This window comes from Lepisosteus platostomus, chromosome 2 (assembly GCF_059453375.1).
Source record: "Lepisosteus platostomus isolate fLepPlt1 chromosome 2, fLepPlt1.hap1, whole genome shotgun sequence".
In the NCBI taxonomy this organism is placed as follows: Eukaryota; Metazoa; Chordata; class Actinopteri; order Semionotiformes; family Lepisosteidae; genus Lepisosteus; species Lepisosteus platostomus.
In genome coordinates this window covers 33,099,349-33,118,075 of record NC_142612.1, presented here as the reverse complement: position 1 = coordinate 33,118,075, position 18,727 = coordinate 33,099,349, and the positions used below count along the sequence as shown (strand labels likewise).

The 18,727-nt window shown below is 38.2% G+C and overlaps 1 protein-coding gene across 4 annotated transcripts in view; it reads left to right on the top strand.

The window, feature by feature from the left end:
* The window catches only part of LOC148676263 (OX-2 membrane glycoprotein), a 40,439-nt gene extending 24,205 nt beyond the window's left edge, over positions 1-16,234 (top strand). For 3 of the 4 annotated variants that reach the window (XM_088606158.1, XM_088606169.1, XM_088606127.1), the window contains 2 exons: positions 1,835-1,921; positions 13,298-16,234. In XM_088606158.1, the coding sequence (XP_088462284.1) occupies positions 1,835-1,914 (80 nt within the window). In that variant the 3' untranslated portion in view covers positions 1,915-1,921; positions 13,298-16,234. The remainder of the gene's footprint in view (positions 1-1,834; positions 1,922-13,297) is intronic. The other variant, XM_088606147.1, reaches the window with a different exon arrangement.
* The last annotated feature ends 2,493 nt before the right edge of the window (positions 16,235-18,727 follow it).

The window sequence follows — 18,727 nt, the reverse complement described above, 5'->3', positions numbered from 1 at the left end:
TAAGCCTGTTACTATACCAGACATTACTATACAAATCAATGACTCATTTGTGCAGTGAAGACTTGCAGGCCTTCTGTACTCTCCAGTGATACAAAGACCACACAAAACCAGGTGCACAAATTAATTTATACTGGAGTCTTGTTGGCTAATATGAATTGAGACTCTTTCATTAAGACATTTCTTAGAAAGTGGTTATAACAGCAAACATGAATGTTCTTATTAGGAAACAGCTGTGATTTTATGGATTTGTCTATAATGTGTTTAAACTGGCTTAGGGCCACCTTTCTTACCACTGAAGTAAAGGCATCAAATATGAATTAGTGATAATTGCTGCTTATGAAATGAAGTGAAGGAGCACAGACATGAGCTAATCACAACACTCTAATTTGAAGTGTTTTGTGGTTCAACACAGTGTTGAGTGCTTCTGTCTCCTCAGGCGGCTACCACAGAAAAGCACATTTACTGGAGTAGCTTTCAAAGGCTTCTTGTAATTGAAAACACAGGAAATCCTTAAAATATCCCTGAGTTATAATAATTATTATTATTGTTGCCATTTATTTTTAAATCAGCTTCACTCAGTGAATTTATTATTTAGTAATAAATAAGCTTCAAATGTTGCTGTTCAAAGGGTTATTTTCCACATCCACAGTGCTGACGTTTTCATGCCCACATGTGGAGTCTGTCCTTTGTGACAGAGCACAGTAGGTCTGGGGCACAGGTAGTTCTAATGCCCACTGTTAGCTGAAAAGAAACGTTGCCTGAGACTGAAGAACAGGCTCCTGTCATAAAGGACTGCGTACCTTTGTTTCTCACACAGTGCCACTGGAAGAGGCTGCCACACAGAGCTCGATGAGCACAGGGTGTAGGTCCACGTCCGACAAGACTGAAGCGCAGTTTTTCAAAAGCCCTTGAAATGTTTTACTACTAAGTCTTAACAAGTTCTGACAAAGTTTACCCCTGTTTGGCAATGCTCCCATTTAAATATAATTATACCTTTTCTTTACAAGAATCTATATTTACAGACATATATTTTGTTAGTAAGTGAGCTGGCAGGAAGCTGCTCAGGATGAAGTCAGTTTTGGGTAAAAACCTGATGAACAATAATAGCAACAGTAGCAGAAAACTTTTCCTTAATTTCAGAAGAGGGAGTCTGCCACCCGCGGTAGTCTGACTCAAACAGACACGCCACTCTTCCTCTCTGTGTCCTCTCGACACCTGAAATCCTTTGAGTGATTCAGTGATGTGCATCTTAAAAGTCTGCTCAAACAGCCTTCTCAATGGATCCCAGTATTCATTATTATTATTATTATTACCTGTCTGATTGTTATTCAGCAGAACTTACATAGAAATTTATCATTTTTCTAGAGCAGTTGAGGTGAAGAAGATTGCTCAAAGGTACAACAACAGTGCTCAACCGCAGGTTTCAAACCCAAAACCTTCCAGGTTTATGTCTAGTTTTAAGAGTCTCTGTTCTTCACTTTCTCAGTGGAGCCCTTTCCAGTAGCTGGAGATGTTACACACTTCCAAAATAGAAAAGGAGTGGCAATGTTGACTGATCTTACCGCACAGTGAACTTTGTAATCGCAGAAATATGGGAAAATGTACACTTGCATTGACAAAAGACCCACTGACTAACATCCACCACATTTAGAGTTTACTTTTGAATTCTCAAGACTTGATTTCACATTTTCTCTTTTGTTTTTTTAATTTCAGCAGACGAAAGAAATGGTAAAACAAATATTTAGGTTTCAATCCTTTTGGTTTTTTAAATTTAATTAGAAGACAGGGTAAAACAAACATTGCAGTTTCAAGAGCTATCATTGTGCTATTGAAGTCCAGATTATAAGAAGACTTGCAAACTGCACGCATGGAATCCTGTGGAGACACATCGTCAAGTCTTGTGCAGGCTGTTAATTTACAGGTGGGTTGAAGTTAAAAGTATGCCTTGCCATAAAAGAACCTCAAAAATACTTTTTTTCCCCTCCAGTTTATGTTAAATATGTTATGCGTTACGGTTAACAAACAGAATGAGCAAACAGACTTACGAAAGGAAGAGGAAGTAAAGGTTGCTTAGTAAATGTGGCCTAGAAGAACTGAAGATTTTTTGGTGCACTTGCGTGTGCATTTCTTTTTAGTAAACGGAACAATAACACATTGGTACCATTTGTTAAACTTTACCATTCATGGGATAAATTTACAGTTTGTGTGCATAGAAATGTTATATTATTGTTCCTGTTGGCGCCAGCAGCCAAATCACCCTGCAACTCACAGCTGGTAACCCACTGAAGCTCAGCAGGTGTGAGCCTGGTCAGTACCTGGATGGGAGACCTCCTGGGAAAAGCTAAGGTTGCTGCTGGAAGAGGTGTTAGTGGGGAAAGTAGGGGGCGCTCACCCTGCAGTCTGTGTGGGTCATAATGCCCCAGTATAGTAATGGGGACACTATACTGTAAATAAGGTGCTGTCCTTCGAATGAGATGTCAAACCGAGGTCCTGACTTTCTGTGGTCATTTAAAAATCCCAGGGTGTTTCTTGAATTTCCCGAAATTTCCCATTGGCCTTTACCAATCATGGTCTCGTAATAATCCACATCTATGAACTGGCTTCATCACTCTGTCCTCCTCCCCACTGATAGCTGGTGTGGGGTGAGAGAACTGGTGCACTATTGCTGCTGTCACATCATCCAGGTGGATATTACACATTGGTGGTGGAAAGTCCGCATTACCTGTAAAGTGCTTTGAGTGGAGACTCCAGAAAAGTGCTGAAAGTTTAAGGAATTATGATGATGTTGTTTTCTGCCCGAGTGGCATGTTGTCATTAGGATTAGGGGTATGACCTTTTGTGTGGAATTTGCATGTTCCCCAGATTTGTGTGGGTTTTCCCTATGTGCTTCTCTTTCCTTCCGCTTGTGAGAGACACTCTGGCTGGGCAAGTAGGTGTCTCTAGGTTTTACGTGTGCAGTACAATGGATAAACTTCCACTCCAGGGTGCGCCCTCAACTTGTTCCGAGCTTCCAGGATAGGTCCCATGATCCTTGTCAGGAGTCAGCGACTTTCTGATAATGGGTGGATTGAGAGGCAAGACGCAGATCTTGAAGAAATTCCTGTTGGTGCTGTGCAGTGATAATTGACCCATATTAATCAAAGGGCAAGAAGAGCAAATCAGGGCTCGAAGGACAGCACCTGCCTGTAATGTCTTTGTAGACATTAGCCCAAAGTGACAGTTTCTGGGAACTCCCTGTTGGCATCTGTTTGGACGCCTCTGATTTAGAATACTAAAGATGAGGACAGGGAATATTTTACAGTCCTCACCTGTTCTCCTGGTTTATAAATACACAAGAACATTAGAAGACCTGATTGGTGATCAGATGTTCATTGATTCAAGTATCGTTTCCACCCACCAAACTATCCAGAGGAAGCCAAAGTACCAACTTCAACAACATGGCTGGGTTGCTTTTCCACACTCCCACAGCCCTGTCTCTCCTGTTCCTTTAGTGGTTTTAAATACACTTCCACGTAGTCTCTGTACTGTACAGTATGTGTCTTCTGGTTTGTGTTAGTGCTGATGCTGAAGAAGTCTGCTGCTTTGAATTTGTAAGATAACTGATTTTCCACACCAGTTGCCTGTTAAAATGAGACTAAAACAATGTCGTTTCTGGCAGTGGAATGCAACTAGGCTTAAATGTGACCATATAAAAAAACGATGTATGCCCTTTATTTAAATTTATGTCAGGTGTTTTCTTCCATCAGCACTTGTATCTGGGTGGCCAGAGAGACCACAGGTCTCATAAAACAGAAAAGCAAGCTGTATGTGTGGGACCTGCAAATCTGTCAACCAATGTCCTTGTGGTTAACCTAACCGCATGGCCAGTCTGCCAGTCAGTGCAAGGACATGGGACACCGTTTTGAATAACTTGTAGCTCAGCACTGCTTGCATATTTCCATAAACGAAAGATAGAATCTGAACAAAATAATATAGAAACTTAAACTAATATTAGAAAATCTTGTATCTCAGGTTACGTTACGTCTCTAACGTCTCTAAATACGTTATTTTTTAAAGATTTCAACAATTGCTTTGAAACATGTAGTGCATAACTGCTAAAGTGTAAATTCTTCACACAAACATCTAAACTACTCGCTTCATCATAAAAACCTTTAAACTGTCACTCTATCATTAAAGCAAAAGCAAAGGAAAGAACCAAAAATACATATTTTAAGACTTCTATTTTAATCATTGAAACTAATATGAAGTAATTCTCAATATTCCTAGCAAAGTAAAAACGAATGATAAGAAATTATTTTAAATATAGTATATGGAGCTTTAAATATAATAATGTAAAAGTTCAGGAAGAGGTCAAATCCTATTCCCCTGTGTATGAAAATCATGCCGATTGGCTTGCGCATCTCGTTTCACACCCCACTCTCTGCTCTATCTTCACTCCTGCAGCAGCTCCCTGGCTCATTCCTTCATTAAAGGTGAGTCTGAAATCTGTATTTTTCATGAATTTGCTTAGTATTTGGAATAGGTTTTTATGTGTCATCAGTCATATTTAAGAAGCGGAACAGGTGATTCAGAGATCTGCATTTTGTATGGAAATACAGTAAACTGTGTTAGTAAGTTGCCATCTTAATTTTTTGTTTTGTGTTGCTCATCTTTTAAAAAATTATGTCAAAACAATTGTAAAAAATTGTAATGTGCACTGTTTGCCTTGAGGTGGATTGTGCAATCTCTTAAACCTTGATGGATATCTCACTTAAAGTTCCAAGGTTATGATGAATATGGAAAGAGAATGATTGGGCTCTACTCAGAAGATAAGAATTTCCTTCACAGATTATGGTACTTTATTTTTAGAGCCATTTGTCTTTTATACTTTAGGAAGTTATGGGAGTTGTCATTTCCTCTCTCCCAGTGGAGGATAGATTGCACTTTTAAAATCACATTATTGTCACTGAATAGTCATATTGGATGATCTTTTAGAAATATTTCAGGGGAAAGGATATTTTCTCTGTACATTAGATTGTCTGTTTGGAGGAATGTTTTTGAATGTGAAGACTGTTGCATACCATTTTGAAAGGAGTTTGTGGACTCGAGGGTATAACAGCAGCCAAGACCCCTGAACCCAAACTCTTCAGCTAGAGAAAAGCACTTCAAATAAACTGCTCCAATTTCAAATTACAGATTCAATGAAACTGTAGATATTCTGCTGTACAAAAGAGTCTCTTTATCACTGTGAATCTGTTCTAATTTGATTAGTCTGTCTAAATAAAGTTTAAGACCAGGTTAGATTTAGATGAAAATGTTTTGCACTGCAGTGGCACTTGCTGGTGGAAAGATGTAACTGCAGACATTGAACTATGAACAAGTCCAATAGGTCAATGCTGTGCTCTTAGGATCAAGGTTTTTGTGGCTGCTATGGGAACATATTCAACATTGTTTATGATGTGTGTTCCATGTATTTTAATATAAACAACCTCAAAAACTTTTTTTGTCTTATGCGTATCCATTATCTGCACAAACTTTGCCCATTATTCCATGTAATGTCCACTTTTGCCTGATTTTCTCCCATAGTCCACAGACGAGCTGGTAGGTTAATTGGTTTCTGTAGAACTGGCCCTGGTGTGAGTGTATGTGTGTTCCCTGAAATGGACAGGTCTCCCATTCACAGTGTATCCCACTTCACTCTTCTTGCCTGATGGGAAAAGTTCCGTCTGCCCTGTGACCCTTTACTTGTTAAAGTGGTTAGAAACTGGACGTATGGATATCCACTCTTTCTTATTAGGACTCCATCCCTATTTCAAGTTGAGTACATCTTCTGTAAGAGCCCTGGCACCCTGCATAGACGGTTTGGTGGGTCTGTTGGTATAAAAATGGAAGACACTGTATTCGCTCAAGAGTAAGTCGGTTTGTTTGAACATTATTGACTTCAGCTTGTTAAAGGTTGGGTTCTTTCACAGTGGCTACAAGAAATTGGGCAAAGTACTATTAGTAAATTCAGCTAAATATGTCTCCAACTCAGAAACATATGTTTCCCTGAAGCATGCGGTGTGGAGAACCCATATCTGCATTCTGGTCATTCCTTCCATGTCCTATATTTAACATGCTCGGTTTGTTTAGATTTTCAAAATTACAAATAAGACAGACTAACATCATTTTTTTAAAAGAAAAGAAAAGAAAACAGACCTTTAAGCCACTATAGTATGGCCAAGAGCACCGAGAGTCTAGACAACACTCTGCAGCTTGTAAGAGCTACTGTTAGGAAAACCAGTCTGTGTTCATTCCCTCTCTTCTTGTGACTTCAAATGTTTGTCAAGTTAATGTATCTTGTTTATTGTCTTGTATATTGTTTATATAACCTTTGTGAATATAAGTCATGCCTTTAGTTTTCCTCAAGTAAGAACAGTTTAAAAAATCATCTTTACTTTGAGTTTACCTCTCATAAAACATCCAAAGCACTTTGCAATTGTACAATTGCTCAAATCATAAAGCAAATAGAGAATAAGTAGCTCACAAGTGGTAAAAGATGTTATAAAGAAAAAGAGCCAACTAAAAATAGTGTTCAGTTTTGAATTTAAAAATGTCAGCAGTGTTACCCACATCCAATGTGCAAAATAAGAGAAAGATACCAAAAGATACCTCTTTATATTCACTTGGTCACTTGATCTCTTTAGTTTTGCACAGTTGATTTACATTGTCAATGTTGACAGTGCATTTTAAGATTGTCCACTGAGGGAATTTGTTTGTGGACACACAGCACTTCTGTACATTTAAATATAATGCACACACCCCCAGAAAAATGCACATCACTCTATTGCACATGTATAACGCATAACAACATATAACATTTATAACACATTACAAGACATATTGCACACAAGTGGATTGTAAAGGTAAAAATTGTGTTTATCCTTGCCATTTGCATTGACAGCTTTAATGGATAGTGGAACAAAGGAATGTTTGTATCTGTTTGACTTACATTTGGGAACCCTAAAACATTTGCCAGAAGGAAGAAGTTGGTATTCAGAATTAAGGATGTGGGAAGGATCTGATTTTTTTTTCTGCCTGTTTGATTATGCTTTTTCAAAGATTGGCTAGAGGGAGGGATGCTGTTTTACTCCCATGACCTTCGAAGCTGTCTGGATGAGGCGGGTAATCTGCAATCTCAATTGAACTGATAAATTACCAAACCACACTGAATAAATACCATATCTGATAATGCTCTCGATTACAGTATGTAAAAAGAGTATCATTATTTCCTGTTGAACCTCAAACACTCTTAATCTTCGCAAGAAATATAAGTGCTGCTGACCTTTGGAGCAAACACTCTCAACATGAGTAGTCCAGCACAGGTTACTGTCTATGTGTACACCTAAGTACTTATATGAGTGAAAGGTTGTGGATAACTACATGTGAGTGATCGCCAACTGCTCTGTGATCAAAAATGATTTATTTTGTTTTATTAACATTCAAAATTAGTCTATTGTTGTCGCACCATTGCACAAACCTTTGGATTTCTGACATGTACACAGATGAACTGCTTCCTCTATGCATTAAGCCAAGCACAGCTGTATCATCTGAGAATTTGAAAATGATGTTGCTTTAACTAGTGCTCGTGCAATCATTTGTTTAAAATGTGAACAGAACTGGAGAGCTCAGAAAGGCTTTTATTGATGTTGACATACTGTGTAAGATTTGTTAAAAATGAATGGTCCCATCTTATAATGTTATGGTTAACGGACATTTGATTCAACTTGCTTATCAATAGATGGGGCTGCAGCATATTAAATGCAGAGCTGAAGTCCACAAACAGCATCCTAGCATAGGCATTGGGGTCCTCTAAGAACCAGTTAATTAATAATAATAATGTTAATTGCATTATCGGTGCCCCACCGGTGTTTATATGCAAAATGATATGGGTCCAGTACCGTGTTCACTTCTGAGTACAGCAAAGATACCATGATTCTCTTAAAACATTTCATAACAACATATGTCAGTGCTACCGGTCTGTAGTTATTATTATCCGAGGAACAAGGCTTTTTGGTTACTGGCATGATTATTTCTTTTTTCCACAGCGCTGGAACAGAGTGAGAGTCAACAGACTTCTGAAAAATAGGGCACCATGCTGGTGTTAATTCCTCTGTGCAAGTTTTTAAACGAGAGGCAGATCAGGACCTGTTGCCTTTTTCACACATCTGTGCTTGAAAGATTGTGTGGTCATCTGCGGACTTATTAGAAGCCTACCAGTACTACTGTCGACTGTGATAGTATCTAATACACTATCACATGCACCAGAGATGTTTTTTAACTGAAATTTAGTCAGTGAGTCATCAAAATTCAAAAAGCTGTCTCCATTTCCCCATATTTGGTTAAGGCAAGTTTACTGTGGGGGCTAAAGGCACAGACTGATGGTTGTAAATGCTGATTTACTTTCTATTGTCCTATGAGATTAGTAAAGTAGAAAGATTGTTTTGGGAGGGTTTTGGAATCTTGATATCTGTCCAGAGTGTTCTGAAAGTTCTCAGTCCATATTGTGTAGATTGCCAATACAATAAAAACCTCCCTCAAAATATCCATTAATACTGGTATGTATACCAAAACATACATCCAAAATTTTTAATAGAAAAGACCTTAGACCTCGTATCCTAGACAAACCGACAGAATATTCGGTTCACATGTCTTATTTCTTCAGTAGATCAGCATCACCACTCCTGTACACATGGCTGTATAACTCATGTCAGGTGAAAAGCAGCTCTGCCTTTCTGAGAGCCTGGCACCCACTCAAGTATGAAATTGTCTGCAGGATCCTTTTTTTTTCAAGGAAAAAAGGAAAACATCTTCCAACCAGAGTGCTGTCTGAGCTTGTGTCTGCATACTTTTAGATCCCTTTTATTTTATCTTTAATTTTTTGACAGAAACGATTTATGCTTGACCCTACTCTGATACTTTAAAAATAACAATTCAATATAAATGAAAAAATCAGGCAACTGTTTTATGATCCTTTATTAACCATGTCATTCAGCCCTCCGCTCGGCAGTCCAGAGCCCTCACCACAGCTCCCCAGCATAGCCCACAGTGACCATGGTGAAAACAGTGACCACAGTGTGATTTCCAATTCCAATTATGCATCCGAAAGACATCCTGTTGCAGTTGCAAACATCCTTCCACTATATCACTGGGTAACACATGAAAGAGTCATTTTTTTCAGATTTTGCTGTAATCATTGGATCCTCTCCAATGCAAAAACAAGTTCAGGCCATCAAATATTCCTGTCTTTGATGCTAAAATTAAGAATTTCTTTTTAGATTCTCCTCTCTCCTTCCAAATATATTGATACTTATTTGGTGGGGGTAATGTTGAATTTTCTGACCGTAGCTGAAGTTGTTGCCAAGGCTGGTCTTTCAGAGAGTACTCCAGGTATGTCCGTTTGTGGGGCGCATCCAACAAACCATCTTGGAAATCCAATAATCTTGGAATTTACCTCTGGATTTTTTTTGAAGTGTTGTTGAGTTTTGCTTGAGAACATCTTATCGTTTTGAGAAAATGATTAGATCTCCTGCAAGCATCTGAAGATTTTTCTGGTGCTCTCAAGTGGTTCTTCAGCTCAGATGGACATTTTAGAAACGTCTTGCTTGACTTCCGCATTAGGTGCTACTAATTTGCTAAGGTACCCTTTCTCTTGTTTTTGTTAAAAGTGGACCATATTACTTTGATTAAGGTTAAGAGGCATCTTGCAATGCAGCTCACAGTGAATCTCTTTTGGTTGTTATTTTAAGGGGTTTCTAATTTTTATTGAATATCTTCAGCTGCAGATGTCTTCATTGGATGGCCTAATCCTGATTCTCCTCCGGTAGTTTTTTTTCTTTTTCAAGACGTTTTGAAATGTTGATTTTTGCTATGCTTGTCCTCCCTGCAGTGGTTCTGTTTGAAATTTTCTTCATCCTCATCTTCACAATTGCTTGGTTTTCCATCCCAGGCAGCTCTCTCGTCTTCATCTGGGTTCATGCCTTCTAACCCAAGATCCATAATGTACACTCCAAAAGCCGGAACTAAGGCAATACATTCTCTTGGCCCTTTTAGGTTTTCGTTATTAATGCATTAATGCATTAATGAAACCTGAGCAATTACAGACACCTGACAGCCATTACTTTTGCTCTTCTGAAATGGGGGGATTGAATACAGCAGATGGCATTGTTCTATCATGGCTAAACATGTATGCAAAATGAAACCCAGAAACAAAAGCTGAAATTCTATACTTCATATTTCATTAGTACTGTACACAGCAAAAATTACCAATTTCAATTCACTAAGTATACTTCAATACCTGCGCTTTTTACTGTACATAGAGAGTGTCTAAATATATTACAGATGAGAGAACAGGAAATCGACATTAATTTCACAATGTCATATTGTCATATTGTAACGTCCCTCATTCTGCAAGCATTGTCCTGAAACATCTGACAAACGAGGATATGAAAGAGTACAAAATGTTCAAAAGCAGTGTGTTTTAAAACAATACTCTCCCTCAAACCACAAAGAAATTTTTTGAAACAACATTGATATGATTTAATTGCTGGGTCACACTCATGTAGACTTGATCTCCCCTTCACTGAACACATTTTTTGTGTTGGGAAAGACAGGTTGTTTACAACAGATTTACTGTTTTATACTGAGAAGGATTAAATATGATTTTTTGAGAAGCTGTCTTTACATTAAACAGTAAATAAAATATGTTTGATTTTGGTTTTGACTCAGAATTTGTGATGAAAAGTTGGCTCTATCTCAGGTTTCCTAGGATCATGACAGCACCTCTTGGGAAAGTCATATTGGATGTTCTCCTTATCATTCAACTTCTGCATTTATCACAAAGTTCACCTACTGCAAATATGTTGTTAGCATGTCAGATCTGGATTACATGTATTAGCAATCTGCTTGCTTGTAGAGAGTTTTAAATTTACGTGTTGTATATGGAAAAGATTTAACAGGAACTTTAACCTTAAAAATTGGAAGCAGAACAGGCAGCACTCATTTGGAGTCTAGAGGTAAAATGCTAAATATACAGTACAGCAATATAAAGGGAGAATGATGGGATGCTTAGAAAAGAGCTGACGGTAACACAGGCTATATGTATTAGGCTTAGATGCATATGGATATAGCCAGCAGCTACCTTTATATCACCCTGCAACTCGCAACTCACAACTCGCAACCCACTGAAGCTAAGCAGATGTGAGCCTGGCCAGTACCTGGATATAAGACCTCACCCTGCAGTCTGTGAAATGGGGAAATTATGCTGTAAAAAAGGTGCTGTCCTTTGTAAAACCAAGTTCCTGACTCTCATGAAAAATCTCAGGGCATTTCTTGAAACGAGTATGGGTGTTAATCCTGGTATCCTGGCCAAATTTCCTCCCCAGTCTCCTGATGGACCCTAATAATCCCACTCTATGAACTGGCTTCATCACTCTGTCCTCCTCCCCACTGATAGGTAGTGTTTGGAGAGTGTAGTGGTGCACTATGGCTGCCGTGGCGTTATCCAGATGGGGCTGCAAATTGGCAATGGTAGTGTCTCCACGACCTGTAAAGTGTCCAGAAACGCACTATATAAGCGTAAGGATATTTCATTTGTCGATGAGTAAGCGTTACTATGGATAACCACCAGGGGATGCTATCCCACCACTGCCACCCTAATGCAGAACATGCTTGCTTGTGGCAGCTTAGCTCCAAGGGCCTTCGCACATAAATTACTCTGATGTCCTGAAGGTCCTGGAGTGAAAGTCTCCTGGTTTGATTTTTTAAGATATTCAGCAAAATAACGAACGAAGGACTTCTCATAGTAACTAGGTTTATTCATGCGACCTGGTGTTTGCAGCAGTGTGGAGTGGTGGTCCGGATGAACTCCTAGGTGAAGGTTAGATGCTCTGCTGGTATGTGCGTGAAGCCAGTTGCTTCACTCAGGTTGATTCAGGCAAATGTCCAGCTGTATCAATGGGTACAAACGGAAGACATGTAGGATGAAAGTGTCAACCAAATAGATCACTGATGCCATATGTAAAGAGCTGCAGGTTTTTTGTGGGTTGCAAAAAATGTGTTTATATTGACACATCATTTACATCTTCTAGACAATTTGGGAGCCATTTAAATGAATAACAAATGCTAGGAGATTAATTTAAAGGCATAGATTTTAAATCAAGGGATGCCAGAATACCACCAATATGACCAAGCTAAATTCCACAGTGAGCCTACATTTAATCTCACCCTGCATGGAACAGAAAAGTGTGCAAGACCATTGTCAGTCCGTTTCAATTACCGCACAGTGTAGTGCGTTCACTTTCCATGACGTGCCCAGAGTTCTCCCATGTGACTGAGTGAGGAATAACACCTTCTCATTGGCCAGTCCATTAGGACCAATCAGCACACTATTTAAAGCAAAATGGAACTGTAAAGACAGAAACCGAGAAGTTCTGCTTTGGTTAAAGCTTTTTTTGTTGTTGTATAGGCCAGTAGTTATATATAGCTATATACTGGGGAAACACGTTAATGAAACTGGATTCACACCTGGTGAAATTCTGCATAAGTTACTGTTATTTTAGAAAAAACAAAAATAACCTTTTTAGTCCAATCTAATTTTTTATTTATATTGTTAATTTATTATTACTGCAACAGTACATGTCTCCATGCCCCAGGGAAGTTACATACAAAAAATGTGAAACTATAATTTATGTACTTGAGTACTTAAAAAATACACAGAGACAAACATAAAAGTGTTTGAATTATTTTATCTTTATTTTTTAATTTTTTAAAGAATTAGTCAATATGCAAGACCACATACATATATGTAATGTGTATATTTAATACATAGAGTACTAGTGTCAATTATTATTTTTAATACTGACAGTACTGTATCATCATATTTTAATATTTTGTAATATAAAATCGATTTTTAATAATACAATATTAAAGCTATTAAATTTTCTGTAGATGAAGCTCATTATTAGTGTGATCCTTTAAACTTCCCTTCCGTGTTTGAGTTTTTCTTAAAGAAACAGATGTGAAACAGATGAACAGAAGAAAATGTTTTGGCAAAATTGTAGGGGTGAATAGGTGGCATTTGGACTAAAAGGATCCCAGACATGCATTTGTTCTGATAAGAATTAAGATCTTTTTCATGGACTGTCCAGAAAGGAATTGTTAAGAAATCTTTTGATCCAAGCATGAGGTTTGACATCTTGCAGATTGCAGAAAGCTCAGTGTCTTAGTGTAAAACAGAAATGATTTTCTTTTAGTTTGATTCTTCTCTCCTTTTTCTCAGATTGATTTAACTGATGAATACAGAAGGAAGCTGACGAAGAGGCTGCTGATGACATTGACGCTGACGGCTTTAACAATGAGCACTTTGGACATTTTCACAAGCAAAAAAGTTTTAAATGTCTAGGAGAAAAAATGTGTGCTTCAGACATGAAAATAGAAATATTTATTTTCAAAATCACCCTACATTTATTCTGGTTGAATATACAGTATATGAACTAATTAAATTAATTTTCAAACCCACATTAAAGAAGGCCAAAATGTTCTGTGTCTTTTTCTACTATTCATCATAGAATTAACCTCTGCTTTTCATAATGAAATGAATGGGTTTTTTGACCGAAACTGTTTTATAGTGTGCTGTTTTTATTTATTTAATTGCTTCCTTCTTCTGTATCCTATTGTTTTATAGCAAATTTGTTTTATCTTCTGCAGTCTGCTGTTTTCTTGGTGCCATTTACTCTCCATCAGCGTGTTCTACAGGTTCAGTGAGATGTCCCACTCTGACAACTAAAAAATATCACCCCACGGTTTTAATTTATTATTATTAGACTATGAAATAAAAATAGAGAAAAAAGAAACTAATAAAAATGAGTACGTGCAAATGTAAAAACAAACTGAGGTACAGGCACGGGTGTGATTGAAGTAACTTGGAGGGATGCCTGGTGACAGATGGTCTCACATGCAAGTTGATGTGAAACTATTCAGAGTCTTACATGTCAGAGGCAGCATTCCCAATTTGGTGCAGGTCTCCACCACTTGTCTCTGCAAAGGGCTAAGATTGGTGTTATATGGTTTTGGTTTAATTTCAGGTTGATACTTTCTGAATGTATTCAACTCGGCAAGGAAATTTTGTTTTTAAACACAAGCATGTACGGTGCTGCAGCAGTTTCAGAAAATACAAAAGCCTGTATTCTGTGCATCTACCTGGTAAAGCAGCTGGCACAGCATTGAAATCTGATCTACTGTACTAAGGAAAAATATGACCCATTGGCAGAGTATAAGTAACAAATATAACTGGCCTCAGGACTGATCCTAGAGGAACACCTGATAACACCAGATTTTCAGGATGCACAGTGTCCAGTTTTTAAAAACCGCTCCCTTTCAGTTCCTAGAAATGGAAATTAGGATAGTCCAGTCCAGTTAGCCCAGCTGCATTTGTAACTGCGTGATGTTGTAGCGTGGCTTCCAACTGTGGTCTCACAGATGTCCTCGAACATGCTATGGGACCCAGCCAGCATCAGTTGGTAAAGCACTGAATCAGACAGGGGTAGCAGTGAACCACGTCTGATAAGACATTCCACAATAGCCCACACACATTCAGTGGAGTTTAGGTCTAGGGACTATACATGCCAAAATATACATGCCTGCGTGCTCTTTGTGATGGACTTACATCCTGCCCAAGATGCCTTTCAGTCATACACCCTGATCTTCCAGATCGGACCCCAGGCTACCACAATGCCAATTCCGGTTTTTGGATGATGATGAAATGTCTAGTTCAATTATATTTTGACTCATTTTATTATTTCAGTTTGTTGGATTTTTTACAAAGAAAACTAACTTTTTTTGTTCTTCGGCTAAGTGCTTTGGTGGGGCATTTCCTTATGCCTTTATCTTTGCTGTTTTTATTTAAACTTTTACTTTAAATAAATCTTTGTGCAACTAGCATGCATTTGGTTCAATGTCTGGATTTGAATGTTTGCATATATTTATTAAGCATATTTAGATGTGTTAAAAGTGAATTAAAATATCATGTAGTGATGTCAAATACTTTTTAGTAGTTTATATCTGAAGTGTTTTGTATTTTTTTGTTTATTTCTACTCTCATGTAGAAGATAGATTAGTTATGAGGAATCATGAATGTATGTTTGTTTTTATTTGCATTTTGTGTATCAGACTTTGGATTTATGCTGTTTGGAATGTAAGTAAGAGTATATATTATATACATTACATTACAAAAGAGTCATAGCTCTTTATATGCTATTTTGTACTTAAATACTTAAAAACTCATTGTATTAGTTTTTAAAATAATTTCACACTTTATTCTGGTAAAAAGTAAAGTGGTCGATTAAAAGGCATTGTATTGTAGTCATTTAAATATAATCTTAATTTCTTTGTATTGATATCCTGTGCCACTCCAGAGCTCAATTTTCAAGCTTAAGAAAACTAATGTGTGAAGCCTGAGTTCAGCTGGCTCACAACAGTGTCTGCCTCATCCTCAGAGCACAGCGCACAGCACTTCAACTCTCCATCTCATTCACTTAACGCAGTTAAGAGTTGAAGAAAAACAATATTGCCATTATGATCTGACAGATGACAAACATTTATTGCATAGTTTTTATATATTCAGCGCAACAGTTCATGGAGAGAATGGTGTCCAAACATTGTGTATGGTATTTTGGGAGTAACGTCACAAATTCTGGTCTGTTTTCAGAATATCGGTGTACCCCGTGTGTAATAATAGACAACGTGAAGGGCTTTAGACACTTGGAGCTCCCTTTTAAGAGAAGGGCTCAAATTTTAATCCCAGTGGCAGGTTTGGCCACCCAAAGTTCACAGAAGCAGGAAGTGGGTCAGAACAGAATGACGGTTCAGCTTGTGTTTAACTCACCCTGATAATGTGCAGATATGCAACAAGACTAACCAGACTGACCAGCTTCGGACAGTTGAAAATGAAGCCTTAAAATGTCTGTGTGTATGTGGGGGTGTTCCATCATCCCTTTCGTGATCAGGGACGAATGAAAATAAGGATTATTGGAAAGTCCCACCACTGTGGGATCAGAAAGATATTAAAGATGTTTAGACGTGCGACATCCTACTAAGCACCTTACTGTATGAAAGCAGCATGTTTTTTTTTGTTTCCTTGGATGATGGATGTTAAAAAAATATACTACACTGAAGCTGTAGATGCCTTAATAAACTGACTAACACACCTGGGAAGAGATGTTTGGGGTACGCCATGTGCTTTACTCTTTTTAATTTGTAACACTAAATAGAAATTTGCATCGTATTTCTTCAGAATAAACTGCTGTTTCTGCTGTGTGAAGTACAGCAACCGTTGTCATCTTGTCCACAGGCTGGGTCTGTTGACTTCTCACTGAGTGTGCATTGCATTGCCTTCAATAGGCTTCCTGAGCTCAATCACTTGCCTGATGCACTGTTTCCAAACTTGTTGACTTGTTCATTTGTGTGCAGGATGTTGTAGCATTTCCTATTTCAGCTACTTCATACTGTTAGATCTGATACACTTTTTAAGTCTTCACAAGCCTAGCCAGTGTTTAGCTTTGTTCCCTTTTCACACATTTTTGATTGCGAAGGTATGACGACATTCGTAGAGGGCTGGTCTCAAAGGGACTATCAGGATCCTCCCTGTATTCCTCGCCTCCCTCCTTTAACCAAGATACTCCTAAGTGTTCTCTTTTGCCTTTAGGTAACAGGGCTCATCCGAACTGTGAATTTTGTTCACTTCTGCTCTTGTACCCATTTGTGTGAAAGATGCCTGTGTTTTTATTAAATCAAGCAAACAGTTGTTTTTCTCTTAGTCCTATTGTCACAGAGAGTTAAGGGGAAGAATTCAGAGTTAACACACATACTTCAACACTGCTGTTTTGGCCATGTTGGTCTCAGACCTCTGACACCTGCACACCTCGGTTTGAGTGCAGCCCCGCCACTTCAAATAGTCTGAACTGAAATATTTTTATATTACTATAGATAAAAAGCACTCTAGTAAAATCTGAAAATCATAGCAGTAGTATATCATACTAAAGAGTAGAAAGAAAGTAAATAGCACTGTTCTGATTATTCAGGTGTCAAATTATATTTTTACACAATGTTGTGTCACTGTTTTGAAATTATATAAGTATATATTCCTTTGTAAAGGAAGTGAATGCCACTGATTTTGCAATTGAAAGCATGCAGTGCCACGGTCATGACTTACCACCATGTTGAGTTGAAAGCAGCGCAGTAGATTTTGCCTGGGAAGGGAATAGCTGACGTGTTTCAATTGTCCTCAATGCTTTGTGATGTTGAGAAGTGCTGCATATGCGCACACTTCCTCCCAAAGTACAGTGTGGGCTGGTTACAGTTATGCACATTCACATCTGACTGGAAATGTGGGGCATCTAGAAAAAAAAGCCTTTGGAGGAAATTACTGGGTTTCTACATCCCTGCTAGTTCTGAAAAACCCTGGGAGCTTGACGAGAAACATTCTGAACCATCGTGTAAATGCTCAGGTCAACTGTGTTAAAGATGTAGAACATGATACTCTTTCATGGTACAGTACCTTCCCATCCTGTGTTTTAGTTTCCTTTGCAGTCGGGTATGTGCAGAACATCTCCTGATTGAACAGGGACTTTATGTCTTTGTTCAGCTAGTTGTTGGCCTGTTAAATGGGGTTGCCTGAATCTCGTCTGATCATTCTTAAAAAATCTGAAAGCAGAAAACATTTTTAAAAAGCAATTATAGAGGCCGTAAGAAAAGTGAAAACTCGTCTTAGTCAAACTCATTTCTATGTGTGAATTTCACACCTTACCCATTTTAACGGATGTCTATTCAGCCACTCTGACTTACACATAAAGGATAAGCAACTGGGTTTTTTAAGAACGTCTGAAGATATCCATCCATTTCCTGGATACTTTATCCCATAGAGGGTCATGGGGGATCCGGAGCCTATCCTGGCAAGCTCATCTAAAAATATTGTTACAGCTATAGGTGATCAGGAAGTGTCTCTTAAAGTTTGTGACACATGGCAGAATAAACACTTCTAGCTTCAAAGCAGAGGGGATGTTTGCTGAGATGTATCAAAAAACAATTGTAAAGGTTACCTTGGCATACCTACGAAATTAAGTCGTGTGTTAATGATTGTCACTGAGCAGTACAGAAACACGCCATATAACATCACATTAACACCACACAGAGAGGAGAGACAACCAGAAGGAAAAGGGAAGAAAGAAAGGACAAGAACAGAGAAGATTAAAGAAGAAGAGAGAGGAGAGAAAGAAGATCAGACCACAAGAGAGGAGTTGGAACTTGAAGCTTGCACCAGGCGAGAGCCCCTTCATGATCATACAACATCTTACTGGAGCATGTAAGTACATGTATGTGAACCTCGCTAGAGAGAGCTTCCTATTTTGTGTTTTTATAGAACTTGTGTTTCCTGGTTAAAAGGTACTACAGCTAGAGATGTCATTCCTGCTTAGGATGCATTTTTAGAATAGGGAGATAGGCTCCCATTTATTTTGTGGCTCCTGGATTTGCAGAGAGAGAGATTTAACTGCAGGTTGTATTGTATTTATTAAGAAGGCAGCTTATCTCTTATCGTGGCCTCTGTAGGCATTATTTAAGAGTTCAATACTTAGTAGTAGTCTGGGTTTTTTTGGGTGATTAGACTGTAAGGCCTCTGGAACACCTTGTTTGTACTTTCTGGGAATATAGTAAC